General features: G+C 56.5%; 1 protein-coding gene across 3 annotated transcripts in view; it reads right to left on the bottom strand.

The window, feature by feature from the left end:
* Positions 1–14,903, bottom strand: part of RPH3A (rabphilin 3A) — a 99,147-nt gene that overhangs the window by 50,292 nt on the left and 33,952 nt on the right. For all 3 annotated transcript variants that reach the window (XM_036013853.1, XM_036013854.1, XM_028528486.2), the window contains one exon: positions 578–666. In XM_036013853.1, coding sequence (XP_035869746.1) covers positions 578–648 — 71 coding nt within the window. In that variant the 5' untranslated portion in view covers positions 649–666. The remainder of the gene's footprint in view (positions 1–577; positions 667–14,903) is intronic.

Raw genomic sequence — 14,903 nt, 5'->3', positions numbered from 1 at the left:
GGTCGAGCGCCCCTCTGGTTCGGGTACAGAATGGAAAGGCACTTTTATGTGAAATGTCCCAATTTTTAAACAATCAGGCACGATTTTTTTTTAAAAAATTAAAAAAAACACCACCACCACCACACATACACTTTGGTAAGTCAGGGCCAGCTGGTGGCCTGCCAGTTTGCCACCTCTGACCTCGTCCGTCTTTCTTATTTGATCGGGGAAACTGAGGCCCAGAGAGGGCAAGCGAGCCGCCCTGGGTCACACAGTAAATTCATCATTAAGACCCAGAACCAGAACCGAGTCTGACTCCAGGCCGGGTCCAGGCCGGTTCCAGGCTCCGGCCACTCACCAGGCCACCTCAGTCGGGGGCGCGCAGCCCGGGGTCTCAGCTTGTCGTCCCCACCTCGCAAAGCAGTGAGATCGGTGGAGAAGCTTCCACGACAAGAGCTCCCACCGGTTTCCTTTCCCCCACCTCAGGGGAAGGAGAGTCTAGTTCTCTGCCTGCCTTCCCTTTCCTCCTTCGAGGGTAGGACGCTCAGGACCCTGGGGGCCCAAAACAAGCCCCTCCCGGGAGGATGCAGGGACTTACTTGGACTGAAGGGGTCGGTCACTGGGACACACCCAACGGCTGGAGCCCCTGCTGAACACAGCGTCGGTCATGGCGGGGGGTCCCGTTTCCTGGAAGACAGTAAGCCAGAGAGGACATCACCAACCAGCTACTCGGCCATCTCTCCCTTCTCCAGGCCCCGCGCTGTGCTGAGCACTGTGGGCGGGGCGAGGGGGGCATGCAGAGAAGACAGAGGCTGCATGCAGCCTGTCCACCTTCCAGATGGGGGACCTCAGGCCCCAGGAGGGAGAGTTCCGCTGGAGGTCACAGCTCCCTACTGGCGGGAATGGACCAGAGCTGAAGCTCCCACCCTTAAAGCCATACTGTTCTCTTAAAAAAATATATTACTGATTAGAGAGAGAGAGAAAGAAAGACAGAAACGTCAATTTGTTGTTCCACTTACTTATACACTCATAGGTTGGTTCTTGTATGTGCCCTGACCGGGGAACAAACCCGCAACCCTGGTGTACGGGGCTGATGCTCCAGCCAACAGAGCTACCTGGCCGGGGCCCCGAGTCCTCCTCATGCACGGACTCTAGGCCAGGCGCCCGGCAGGGGTAGGGTCAGAGATCCCAGGGGTCCCAATTTCCCCGAAGGTCTGGCTACAGCACAGCCCCGTTTCCAGGGAAACGGAATAGGCGGGACGTCGGGAGGGGGACAGGGAGATCACTCTGTCCCGCGGCCTGTGGGACGATTACGTCTTCGGGTGCGTGAAGCTAGAGGCGGGTGGGGTTCCTGGCTGGACACGTGGGAGAGAAACCCCGAACAGAGAAGCCATTCCGTCTGCTCCTGTGTGATTAACATCATCTTCCCAGACTACTCTAGTCATTTCATTCCTTCCACTTCAAAGCCAGGAAGGAGAGACGACTCCTGCTGGGGAAGAAATTTGCTAAAAAGGACCTTCACGTCATCTCATCATCGCCGTGCCAAGAGCTGAGCAAAGCTGGCCTGGGCGCCCGGGGCCATACTGGGCGCCCAGAGCCCCAGGCCCAGGTGCTGAGCTTCCCCGGCTGGCCCCGGGCTGGACCGGGGAACCTCCCCATGTGGGGAGTGTCCATCTGAAAGCCCCGCCTCCTGCTCTGCTGCAGAGACGAAGCAGGGCCCCTGGAGGACCCTGGGAGGCAGGAGGGCTGGGACAAGGGATGCAGACCCCTCCCAGGAACTCTGACTTCCAAATTCTCTTGCCCTCCAGGCCGAACCTGACCCTGCCCGCCCTTTCCTGCTTTCAGCCACGCACACCAGGAATCCACTTCCTATTAAAATTCCGCCTGCGGAGTCCGCACTCCCTGCTGACCACCCCACAGAAACCACCCAGCCCTGGCTCCAGGCCAGAAGCCACCCTGGGCAGCGCCGGTTACTTGAGCTTGGCCACCAAGGGCTCTCAAAGCTCTGAAGAGCCCAGCAGTGAACTTGGCCCCGTCGACCAGGCCTGGGCCAGGAGATGGGACAGCCTGAGCAGTGGGGGCATTTGAACAACCAGAAGACAGCCCCAGGGAAAGGGGGTCTGGCTCCCAGGCAGGTCCCTGCTGGGGGTGGGGCGGCGCGCAGCGGGAGGGGAGGGGGCCCCCCCGAGCAGACACTGCTGCTGCCATTCACAGGTGTCGGGTCCGGCCCCGACCTCCAGGAAAGGTAGCAACTGAGGGCTTGCGGCAGCGCCGTTGTCCAGGGACTGGCCCTCAGCCGATGAGAACTGCGGCCTTGGAGGCCAGAGATACCTAGGGGGCCACACCCAGGCCAGGAGCTGCCCACACACAACGCCTGACGAGGGGAGAGTGTGAAAGCGCGGCCCCCCCGTCTCGAGGCAGGATGGCTCTGGGGCGCCAGCAGGTCCCAGAGTCCCTCACCCGTGGGGTCAGGCTGAGGCCAGGCTCCGGGGAAGCCACGTCCAAGCCCAGTGTCCCCCTGTCCTGTCCCGAGGCCATCGCTGGCACGAGAAGCCCCATCTCGGGTCCCGCGTCCAGGGAGCTGGGCCGCATGTGCGAGCAGAAAGGGGGTCCTGACCCTCGGGCTGGTCACGCCACCCCGGGCAGGCCACGTAACCACATCTGCCGATCTGACGTAGTGTGAGCCTAAGGCGCTGTCCCCCCTGTCTGCGGGCCACTGTCCATGAAGTCCAGCCAAGTCTCAGGTTTGAGAGGGAGTTCATGGAAATGGAGAGAGTGCAGGGGTGAGCCTCGGACCTTTTCAGACCACCCCCCCACTTTCCCGCTCTGTCCCACTCGGAAACAGAGACCCGCCCACTCAGGCCCCTGCCTGGAGACACTGAGAGACCGCCCTCTCCAGCTCAGTCAGGGCCAAGGCCATGGCCTAAGTCGGGTGCTGCGGCTGCAACTTCAGAAAGCACAAAGTAACTGCTTCTCCGGACGCCAGAGGCTCCAGCTCTTTTTCCTGGGCACGGGTTCCCCCACGGCCCTGGTGGGAGGCCCAGGGAACAGTCTCCTTGCAGTAACGAAAGTGGCAACGGCAAAAGGTGATGGTTCAAATGCCAAGGGCTTGGTCCGTGCGAAGTGCCTTTCGAGTGTTATCCCATTCAACCCTAGAAAAAGCCTTACGAGACAGGTGTTCTTTCCATCCCATTTTACAGATGAGTAACTGAGTCACAGAGAGTCTAAGCGGGCTTCCCAAGGTCCTGCTTGAAGTCTGTCAATGAGGCCACCGAAACACCTCAATGAGCCTCGGTAAGCTGGGTGATGGCGGCTCCGTGCAGTGGAGCACTACACAGCCATGAAGAAGAACAGGGATCTTCATGACGAGTGTGGATGGAGCACCGAGACACGCTGTCTAGAGGAAAGATCACGCTGTACGACGATGTTCCAGAACAACACTGTTTGCAGAGAGAAGGTAAAAGAGGTGTGTGTGGCTTTTGGCTGTGTGTGAATAAACTCTCTCTGCAAAGGACGCGCAAGACACCGGTCACATCACTCGCTTCCGGGGAGAGACTCTGGGTAGCTCGGACTGAGACAGGGAGCGAAATGTTCTCGATGAACCCCTTCTGTATTTGCAACCATGTGGCTACGTTAGCTCTCCAAAAACAAACAAACGCTTATTCGTGAAAAATAATAAAGTGCTTCAATGGCTGCCTATTGCACATAAGACTTGAGACCCTCCCTGTGACCCCAAAGAGCTGTCCTGGCCCTCGAGGCTTGCCCCTACCCCTGGGTCTCTGACCACGCTCCAGTCTCCCCGGCCTTTCCCGCCACCAGGCCCGGGCCTCTGCTGCTCTCGCTGCCTTGAGGGCATCCTCCTTCCACTGTCACTTGCACGGTTCCTGCACATGCTCTGCTAGTCTCTGCCCAAAGGCCACCTGTTCCAAGAAGCCTGCCCTGATTACACTCTCTAAGGCACCACCTCAAACTTCATTACTTGCTCTCACTACGCTGTTTCTTTTGTAATATTTATCATGATTTATTATTATTATTATTATTATTGCTGTTTGTCTCTCCACCGTTTTTTTTAAGACCCATGAGAGCCGGAACTGGGTCTGTATCTGTTCAGCAGCAGCACCTCCTGTACCCACAGGGCCACTTCCCGGCCTGTGCCCCGCACAGTTGCACCGTGCCCGTGCACAGAAGGACCCCGTGCTCAGACAGGCCCTGCCCTTGGCTTAAGGCTCTGCTGTCGTCGTCTTGAAGCTTGTCACAACTTTTGCACAAGGGGCCTTGCATTTGCCCTTTGCAGCCAGTCCTGAGTATGATGTGTAGTGCACGCTTCAGTGAGTCGCAGAGCTCACTGGGCGCCGTGGGCACGCGATCCACCTTCATGCGAGTCCTTGCTCCACTCTGGCCCCTCCATGGCTCGGCACTCACCATGATGCCCCCCGAGTCTTAGACTGCCCCAGGGACCCATCCCTCACCCAGAAAAGCCGGACTCAGAACCTCTCTCCTTCCTCCCCTTTCCTGTTTCGTTCTGCCTACTTCTCCTTCGGCTGCTTTAGTGCTACTCGCTAAGGACCAGCGCTGTGCCTCCACCCGCCAGAATCTCAGCAGATCTTAGCGGAACTGAAAAACAACTCTTAAAACACACTTAGCTTCAGAGTCACAGCACGCACCTAAGCGTGACTCAGCGGGCTGGCCCCAGCTTCAGGAGGCACTTCAGGGCACTGCAGGGGACCTGTGTGAGCTCAGCTGTCTTCTCGGAGTTCAATGCCACGGTCACCCTCCCCCATCCCCACCCCCACACAAGCCCCACAGTCTTGGAATGAAACCAGATGCCTCCCAGCAGAACACGCAGCCACCAGCCTGGACGGTGCCCGGGCAGTTCCATCTCTCCATCTCTCTCCCTGCCCCTCCCCCTCCTCCCGAGGCCATTGCCACTCGGCCAGGAATCTGGAAAAATTCACTCAGACCCTCCGGTGGGGTGGGGAGTGCGACTTACACAAGGAGCCTCAAATAAAGGTGCAGTGGGGGTCCACGGGCAGGATCCAGGCTCAAAATAGGTTCTGCTTAGCCCATGCAGTGTTATTTAAAAGTAAAATTAAGCCGATGCTTTAAAGCACAGAATTGCACTAAGGATATTTACAGAAAACCTCCTGCGATGTGCCAGGCACTGCTCTTGGCACCGGGGACACGGCATTAAAACAAACACAAAACGGCCGAACCTCTGCTGTCCCGTTGTTTACCGTCTGCTGGGGAAGACAGACTACAACAAACAGGCCACATGTAAAACACAGCAGCTGAGGATGATCATTTTAATGGTACATGAAACGGGGCAGAGGGACTGGAGACTGAGGGGGGTGGTCGGCTTTAAATAGGGGTCCGCGGGGGCCTCTCTGAGAGGTGATATTTGAGCAAGGAGCTAAAGGGGGTAACGGACTGAGCCACGTGCAAAGGCCCTGGGGCGGGCATGCACTTTGTAAGTTGGAGGGATGGCAAGGAGGGGCCAGGAGCTGGAGTGGAGGGAGCAAGGGGCGGATGGGTGGGGGCTGAGGTCCGAGCAGTAACAGGATCTGATCCCGAGGACCATGAGGGCTCCGCCCTGACGCCGGGAGCCCGGGAGGAGTGGTTACGAGAGCCCGCTGGGATGACAGGCCCTGGCTCCTTCCCCGCTGAGCTGGTTGGGGCTCGAGACGGGACGGAGACAGTCCTAAGCAATGCTCAAGAGGAAGGCACCTCTGTGCTCCTGGCCTTGAAACCGAGCAAACTCACTGTTACCTGCTGTGGTTCTCTCATCACCGTGTAGTGACAACAGACGGCTCGTGCCATGAGCCGTCAAACAATCCCACAGGACAGTCCCCATTCTACAGGTTCATAAGGCAAGCACAGAGTCCATCTCCCATGGCTGCGTGTCGTGGGCAGTAGTAGTGACTGCGTGGTGGGGACCGTGGTTGTCACAGGTGCTGCGGCTGCCCCAGCGTAAGCCAGCCCATCCCAGCCAACGCACAAGCCGACCACTGATGTGAACAGGCCCAGCCGAGGTCATGCAAGTCTGGCCTAGACCAGAGGACCACCCTGGGGAATGGACCCAATCACTGACCTAAACCACCATGAGGCAAACGTGGGTCATTGCTCTAGGCCACTACCCCGTGGGGGGCTTTGTTCTGCAGCCAACGCTGACTGAGAGCGGCCGGCTGATAGGACAATTGCTGGCCTCAGACCCAGAGTCCTGGGACCCAACCCCAGCACCCCGCTCACTGTCTGTGTGCCTCCAGAAGTCGCTTAGTCATTCGGGGCCTCAGTGTTTGCACCTGTGAAATGGGGACAAAGGAATCCCTGTCTCTGCCACGCCTGCCTTGCAGGATTGTTCCTGGTGTGCAGGAACATTTTGGTCTAAAATGCTTCTCAGGTCCGAGGCAAGGAGGTGAGTGCAGACGGCATGTGAGGGTGGGGATGAGAGGAAAACAAACCCCAGGTGGGTGTCTGAGTGAGGCTCCACAGTGGATGTGTGCAGTTGAGATCGCTGGTTCTCACCTGTCCAACACTATCTGCCCTTCTGGAGGGTAGCGGCGCCATAGTTTTCCTTTGAGAAAAACTCACTCACTCGCTCTCTCTCAGTATCTATCTGTGTGGTTCAGGTGGGGCTCACCCACACCTGGTTCCTAGAGGTGGGCCAGGGACCCCCGCCTGGCCAGGGAGTGCAGTACATCCTATGGGCTACAGTAATTGGTTCAGGGGTAGTCACATGACCCCATCTGGATCTAGGAAGACCTGCTCTAAAACTTCTGCTGGAGCTATACGGAAGCACTCTCTTTCCAGTGGAGTTGCCAAGCTCAAAGCCCAGAAGCCTGGAGCCGATGACTTTTGCTACCACATGAGACAGGCCCGCCAGGGGATAAAAGTGGAGCCCAGAGATGGAGAGAGATTGATTCCTGACGCTAGTGATGAGGGCGCTGGAATGCTGGATCCAGCCTTACCTGAGGCTGTGAGTCTGTTACAGCCTTTTTAGATACCACGAGACAAATTGTTCCTTTCTTCCGCCCCCTCAAGTCAAATTTGGACTGAATTTCCACGTTGCAACCCTCCTGATCTCTGTGCGTCTTCATAAACCAGCCACCTTGGAGCCGACAGGCATCAAGCTGGCAGCCAGAATGAGCTGTGATCTGGGAAAAGTACACCAGCCCTCAGCCACTCCCTGGAACCTCCCTGCCCCCTCCCCCTCGCAGGCACCGTCACACAGGCTGAGGCCTTGCAGGAGGACAGGAGACATTTGTAAAGCATCCACCCCGAGGCCTGCTGAGACCCTGCGCTGACAATTAAAATTCAGTGGCGACGAACAGCACTAATTAAAAGCAAAAGTAAGTACTTAATAAGACAAATGAGGTGGCAGTGTTTAAAGTCAGGAGGAGAGAGAGCTGGCATAAATTAAACACAAAGACAAATGTATTTGCCTCCTCTAAAGAAGTTCTGTGTGTACGTGCGTGTGTGTGTGTGTAGAGAAGGTTTAGATTTGCTAATGTACAAAATGCCATGGCAACAGAGAGATTATGGGATTGGTTCTGCCTGGGGTAGGGGCCAGGGGAGTCCTCCCAGAGGAGGGAAATTTGGGCTGGCTCTTGAAGGATGAGCTGGAGTGGGCCAGACATGAAGGATGGAGGAAAGGAAGAGGGAACTGAGTGTGCAAAGGCTCAGAGGCTTCAGTGGGCGTGGAGTGTTTAGGGAATGGAGACATCTGTGAGGGCGGAGCCCGGAGTGCTGGGAGGGCGGGGAGGAGGGCGGGCAGGACTCAAGAGACAGCGCGGTGTCTCTTGATGAGCCCCTATCACTGCGGGCCAACAAGGATAGTGCAGGGCCTCTCCCGGCCTTTCCACCCAGACAGTCCCTCCTCCTTCCATTTAAAGACCCAGAAGCTGAGGACACGTGCTTTTAGCAGTCAGTTCGGCAAGGTGACTGCAGGTATGGGTTTGGGGGCGTTCTGCCATTTATGTCTGACGGGTGTAGTCACCTGCCTGAGCCTCCGTTTCCTCCTCTGCAGAGAGTGGGGACAATAACAGGACCCCTCTCAGAATTATCGTGAGGGCTGAGTGAGCTGGTGTATGGGAACTCCCCGATCCGGCGCCTGGCTCAAAGTACCCCTTGTCAAGTGCAAGCTGTCACTGACTTATGTTATTGCTGATCATTCTCTCGGGGGTGCCTTCCTAAGGAGCTGGAAGCCCAGCTTCGGCACCAGAAGGAAACGTCTCAGGCTTTCCGCCACCAGAGCAAGCCCATAAAGCGTGATGACGACGAACGGTGGAAATCACAAGAGTCACAGCCACACGCGCTAGGTTACTACGACGGTAACAGCAGACCCATGCTGAAGCAAGGGCCGTTTGTTGGGTGCCGTGGTTGTCATCAGTGCCGGAGACGAAGCAGTTCTGGCTTTCCACCGCGTGATGAGAGTGCCCTTCTCTCTCCCTGGGAGGCTGGGCATGGCCACGTGACCTGTTTTGGGCGCGAATGAAAAGTCCCCAGGTTGAAACTCCGAAGCCGGTCCACTTATCTTCTCCTGTCTTGACCATTGTGGACGTGTGAGGATGGAGCCCCCTCGGTCTGGGCCCTCCGTGAGGGTCGGGGCAGCGCAGTCACCCCTGCCGACCTACCACAGCAAGGCAGCCCGAGTGAGAGACCAACCTGTTGTGTCAGCCACTGAAACATTGGGGACTGTGTGTTACTGAAGCGCAGCCTACCCATCCTGCCTGTGCTTGTCATGGCCCAGGGACTGCACTAAGTGTTTCAAATGCAACCTCTCATCTGATCGTCGGGTCAGTCCTGGAAGATAAGATCCTTTCTTAGCCAGTTTTACACAGATCAGGAAACTGAAGCCCAGAGAGGCAAGGTCATTTGCCCAAGGTCACACAGCACGTGCATTTGAAAACAGTCCACAGAGGGAATCTCACGGCACACACACACTGAAGGCAGGGCAGAGCATCCAGAGTTGATTTTCCTGGGGGGAATGTCTCCTGCCAGACAGGGTTACCCCAAATGTTTCCCTCCTCCCCTGGGTTACGAATCCCTCTGAGCCCCGAGTCTCTAAACCCAAGTACCGAACTGTGGACTGCAGAGGCAGACACTGTGCACAGAGCAGCCTTCGGGGCTCCCTGCACAGTGCAGCCAACTACCCGATTGCTCGAGAGCATGGGAACTCGCCTTCGTTGTGCCGTTAACCCAGCTATATCGGCCCCAGCCAGGCTGTGGCCAGCGAGGGAAAGAGGAAGCGCTCAGGACGACTTCTGCATCCGGGCGTGCACGCACAGACTCACGGCCCCCTGCAGGGAAGTGTGATTAGGCGGGTCTGCGTATTAAAGCAATTGGTGCAGCTTAACGGCCCCGGCCGCCACTGAGGCTCTGGCTGCCACGAAGCTCATTCTGATAGGAACTCGGCTGGAACTGGCTTACCCACAGCCCTAAATCTCACCGTGCCAGGGACACCACAAGTGTCACCCTGGTCCTTCCTGTGCCTCAGGGACAAAACACAGATGGTCCCCAACTTACAGTGGTTCGACTTATGATTTTTCAACTTTATGATGGTTCCAAACCCATAGGCATAATAAATTCCATGAGCTCAACACGTCATTGTAAGAGAGGCTTTGCGAAGATGGTGTTGTCCAGCTGGAGGCTAAGGTGTGCTCTGAGCACGGGTAAGGTGGGCCGGGCTGGGCTATCATGTTCGGTATAGGTCAGGTGAATTGAATGCATTTTCAATTCACAATATTTGCAACGTATGCTGTGTTTATTGGGATGTGAGCTCATGGTTCAGCCCAGGAGCACCCATACGCAGAGCAGGGAGTGGCATTTATCCACTTGCAAAGCGACAGCGGGTGGGGTGGCTCAGTGGGTTGGAGGGTTGTCCCGTACGCCAGCAGGTTGCAGGTTCAATCCTCAGTCAGGGCACACACCCGATCCTGGTTGTGGTTTTGATCCCCGGTTGGGGTGCGTATGGGAAGGAACCAATCAGTGTGGTTCTCTCTCACATCAACATTTCTCTCTTTCTCTCCCCCCTTCCTCTCTCTCTAAAGTCAGAAAATACATCCTCAGGGGAGGATTTTTAAAAAATGACAGCAGACCCCCATCCTCTCGCCTGAGGAGCATTTTCTCAAATCAGAGACGGGAGCCACAACATTCCCATTTCACAGATGAGGAGACGGAGGCCCCGGGGTTTCTCCAAGTCACGCTGGGAGCAGGTGGAATATTCCAGGACTCAGACTGGAGTCTTGTATGAATGAACCTTCTGACCACCCTGCACTGTTGATTATATTGATAATGTTATTTGCACAGTACAAACAATACCATATTTGGGTGAACATATTAAGGTCCCATTTCGATACGGCAAGTACGGTTGTACAGTGGCAGCATCACACGGTCCAGCCTAATAATGAGAATGGCTTTGCTGGGTCTCTCCCAGTCCCCTCTCCAGACCCATTCCCCTTCCGCTGGGCTCTGTGCCCTTGGGGGCTGCCCCGTGAGAATGGCACCAGCAGCGCCCTTGCCCTCTGGCTGCTGGTTGGGTTGACCTAATGAGAGACCCCAGCAGGAGACTGCGGGCAGGCAGAGACGGGCTGGGATATTTATCCCCTGGGCCCCCGTGCCAGTCACCACGGACCCCCCCTGCCAGTCACCACGGGCTGGCTGTGGCGCCCGCCCTAAGGAAGGTCACAGCTCTGGTCAGGAGGGCCTCTCCATAGAACCTTTTCTGGGTCCATGACAGCTCCACCCCCTGCCCCTCCAGGCCTGGAGAGGGTGATGGCCATCTGCTGGAAACTGGGGTGCTTCAGCACCCTGGCTCCCTGTGACCTTGCTGGCTTGCTCACATGTCAGTCAGTAATAGTCTCTTCGCTAGATTATCTTCACTGGCAGCTCTGGGTGTGCGGCCGGTTTCTGAGTGCCCGCCATGTACCAGCCCCTGTTCCAGGCCCTGAGCTCACCCAGTCCTCACACTGACCCAGTGAGGGATGACTGGTCCCCTCTGACCAGCGCGGCACCCGGAACACAGAGCGGGTGGGCAGCTTCTCCCAAGCGGCACAGCCAGTAAGTGATGGGGCCATGTTTGGAATCCCGGCAGTGTGACTCCGGAGCCCACGTTCCTGACCAGCTCACAGTCCCGCCCTGAGCGTCTGCACTTAGCAAAGGAGGGCAGCGTAGAAATGAACAGCCTTCAGACGGGCAATCTGCATATGTGACCTCATTTCATCTTCAGCCCCATCCTAGGAAGCAGGCTCTGAAGTTCCTACCACTCTTGAGACTCAGAGGTTGCATTAAGTCACCCAAAATCGCCAGCCAGGAATGGTAGAGTCAGCCAGCTTATAAACCCAGGTGTGTCTCCTTTTAATGCCAACACTTTTAATCACTACTTTGGGCAGTCACTCTTACAACAGAGCAGCCTGGCCAGATCTGGCACCAACAGGTGGCAGGTAAAGTAAGGCAGAATCTGGTTTAAGGTCAAGAACAGGTTTTTAACCATCAGAGGTATCAAATGGAGGATACGCTACTTTCATAGGTAGTAAGTTCTCAGTCACTGGAGGTAATCAAGCACAAACAGCAAAACTACTTGCTGAGGGTATTATAAAGAGGGCAGTGTGACTCAGAAAACTGAATCAGCCTCTCTCTGCATCTGGGGGGAAATAGCTCCAGCTCACAGACTTTCCCCTCTCCACACTGATGTGGCCTGACTCTCTTGTCAAGCCGTCAGAGCCAGTCTCTGGTTACAAGAAAAGGGTCCTTGGGCCTTAGATGCTCCCTTCCCTGGGAAAATGCACAGTTTCACTTCGTCCTCGTGAAGAAGCAGCAGCTAGAGCCTCAGGAAGGGCCCTGCTTGTCTTCCTGCCCGAGCACAACAAACACGCCCCCACCGACCCCACCCCCGCCACACACGCCACCCTCCCTGCACCCTCGGTACCAACTTCACGACAGACCCTTCCCTCAAAGGCCCAGGCTTTGGAGTCGCGTGCACCTGGGCTCCACCCCCAGCTAACCTTAACCGAGGTGAGTGCAGGCAAATTGCTGACCACCAGAGTCCCCGTTTCCTTGTCTGGGACACGGGGCTGTGCCAGCCCCTACTTCGCAGAGTTGCTGAGAGAGGCCGGCGGGGAAGACTGGGAGGAAAGGGTATGGAGACCAGTGCTGGCACTGGGCGAGCCCTCCCAAGGGAGCTCCTCCCAGGAGCTCCGCAAACCCCACCCCCAAATAACACGGGTTACAGGGTCCCCGGGCCTGCAAGGGTGCTTCCTGCCTCACACCGTCTGGCCACGGCCACTTCCCTGGGGTGTGGGTTCTAAGAAATCCGAAACCACATCAGAAAAAAAACAAAACAAAAACCCCAGAAAGCTTCTTTTAGTCCCCATGAATAATAGATCTTATAGACTTGCCTCCATCCATCCCGCGTTCCTGTCCAGGCCCTGCTGGCGCCAGGTCGGGAGAGGAATGGAAATATGAATCTCAGTCAGTGTTGGCCGGAGAGCGGGACTGAGCCACAGAGCTGCTGTCTGTCTCCCCGGGCCCTCCCCCCCCCCCCCCCCCCCCCCCCCCCGCCACCCGCCACCGGAAACAGTCCTTAGGACATCAAGTGTGGGCGGAGCACACTCTGCGATCTATAAAGCCCTCGGTCTTCACAATCACCCATGCAGGGGGGCGTCAGGACCCTCATCACTGGCAGCCAAGGAGGGCCGAAGTTCTGAAGGGACACGCGGCCAGGGTTCAAACCCCAGCTCTGCCACTTTCCAGCTGGATGATGGCAGGACAGTTACTAACCCTCTCTGTGCCTCAGTTTCTTCCTCTGTAAAACAGGGGTTTGAAAAATTGTAATGGCACCTACTTCCTAGGGAGGTTGAAGGATTAAATGAGTTAATACTACAGGCACATGATTAGTTGCAAATAAAGAGGAAAAAGTAATCTTTGTCACATCTCCAGGATATAAAGGCCGATAATAGCACCGCCATTTACATACATTTGGCTCATATAACTCTTGCAAAGAAACACCACTGAGTCCATTTTACAGACAGAAAAATGGAGGCTCATAAAGGTTCACTGGCTTTGCCCGAGACTGAACCAGAGCCAGGAAGTAGTCAAGCAGAGCTGTTTGACCCCTACACCACCCACCCTACCCACCCCCACCATCTTCTTCCAACTCCACCCTTCTCCACCGAAGCCCTAACGAAGAGAGGGCATTCATCCTGTCCGGGCTCACGGCTCACTGGTCTGGAGACCCACGTGTGTGCTCAGTGCTCAGGGGTTCACACACGCCGGTGCTTAGCGCAGTGTTAATGCAGCTCCATCCTCCACTCCCACTAGCCGGCTGAGATGGGGAGGAGGCGGGTATTGGACAAAGTCACCAAACGGCAGAGCCAGCACTCACACCCCAGGCCTCAGAGGCCACGTGTGCATGCACCACACATGGAACAGAGGCACACGTTCATGCAGGGACATATGATGTGCGTGTCCAATATCTGCAAGCTAAGTCAGGTAAGTAAGCACGCATCTCGGACGTAAGACCTAAGGACAGACAGTACACCAACACTGCATCAGAAGCGAGTCTAGTTTCTCCTCTCCTCAGAGCTACTCACTCCAGTTGCTGAGGCATTTATGTTGCATTAGGGGACGACGTGGACACATGCACCTTCTCAACACACAACTTCCCAGGGCTCACTTTTTCACTAGTCAGGAGCTTGCGCGAGCCCTTAAAAGCATATGAAGGTGGCAGCAGCAACAGAAACGGGAAACGCGGGCCGTGATTCTCTGTGTGTGGGGAGGCAGCGTGGCAGACCGCTATACCGATGTCCCTCGAGGAGCACGCTGTCCACGTTATGGAGTCCCTTCCCCCCTAACTTTGGGCCTGGGCTTAGCATGCGGCTTTGTGTGGCCGGTGGGAAGTCACAAGCCCTGATGAGTACTTGCCCGCTGGGGCTTGTCCTCCGGAGAAGCCCTGCTATTATGTTAGAAATGTACACACCCAGTCTCTCGGCGCAGAGAAAAGCTAAGGCTTCCCAGCCAACAGCTCAGCTGCCACGAGACCTCTGGATGGGACTATCTTGTACGACCCAGCTTTTCGGTCTCCAGACCTGTGGCAGTCAACTGATTCCAGGCCAAACCACAGAAATGTGAGCAAGTAAGCGGTTGTGTGCTAAGCCGCTGACTTCGGGGGAGACTGTTATGCAGCAACAGCTAACTGATAACGTCAGTGTGCCGTACGTATGGCCTGCTTGCTCCCCCATCTCCACTTCCCGCCCTTCTCCCCCCTGCTCTCGTCCGCAGAAGGCTGGCTGGTATGTATCACTCTAATCAGCGCCCTGGCCCTCCGGCTTCCATTTGGATTGAGCCCACGGAGAGGCCCAGGAGAGAACTGGGGGTGGGGGAGAGTGAGGTCCAGGAGCCCTCTCGGCCGTGCTGCCATGGGCTGGCTGGCATGCCCTCACAGGGGGCCCTCTCCTATCACGACACCCCCAGCTCCCCCCTCTTCGGGACTAGGGCTGGTAACAGCTCCCCACTGTCGCTAGCCCCGGGGTGCTTCACAAAACCGTGTCTGGGTTTCCTTAATCCTGCCCACGCTTTTTGTCTCTCCTAAAAACTCTCCTCCAATTACACAATTGGAGTTGTCATCTGTTTCCTGCTGGGACCCCTGCTGGCACAGGCAGTGGCAACTGTGCGTATTTTCCACGGGGAGAGGAAACAGCAACAACCAACGCGAAGCCCTCATTCGGGAGAGAGGTCGCGCGGATAGCGGAGCTGCGGCCGGGCTGGGGTTCAGCACCACGGACAGCGCCGCACGTACTCTCCACCCTGGTTGCAGTGGTACAAAGGCGAGAGAGAGGGGAGACGCGGTGGACAGAGAGACCCGTCATCGCTGAGCTTCCTACAAGTTGGAATGTATGAATGATCAGACACTTTTCATGCAGCAGAAGCTA

This window comes from Phyllostomus discolor, chromosome 13, assembly GCF_004126475.2.
Source record: "Phyllostomus discolor isolate MPI-MPIP mPhyDis1 chromosome 13, mPhyDis1.pri.v3, whole genome shotgun sequence".
In the NCBI taxonomy this organism is placed as follows: Eukaryota; Metazoa; Chordata; class Mammalia; order Chiroptera; family Phyllostomidae; genus Phyllostomus; species Phyllostomus discolor.
The sequence above is the reverse complement of the archived record's forward strand: the minus strand, read 5'-3'. Positions and strand labels throughout refer to the sequence as shown.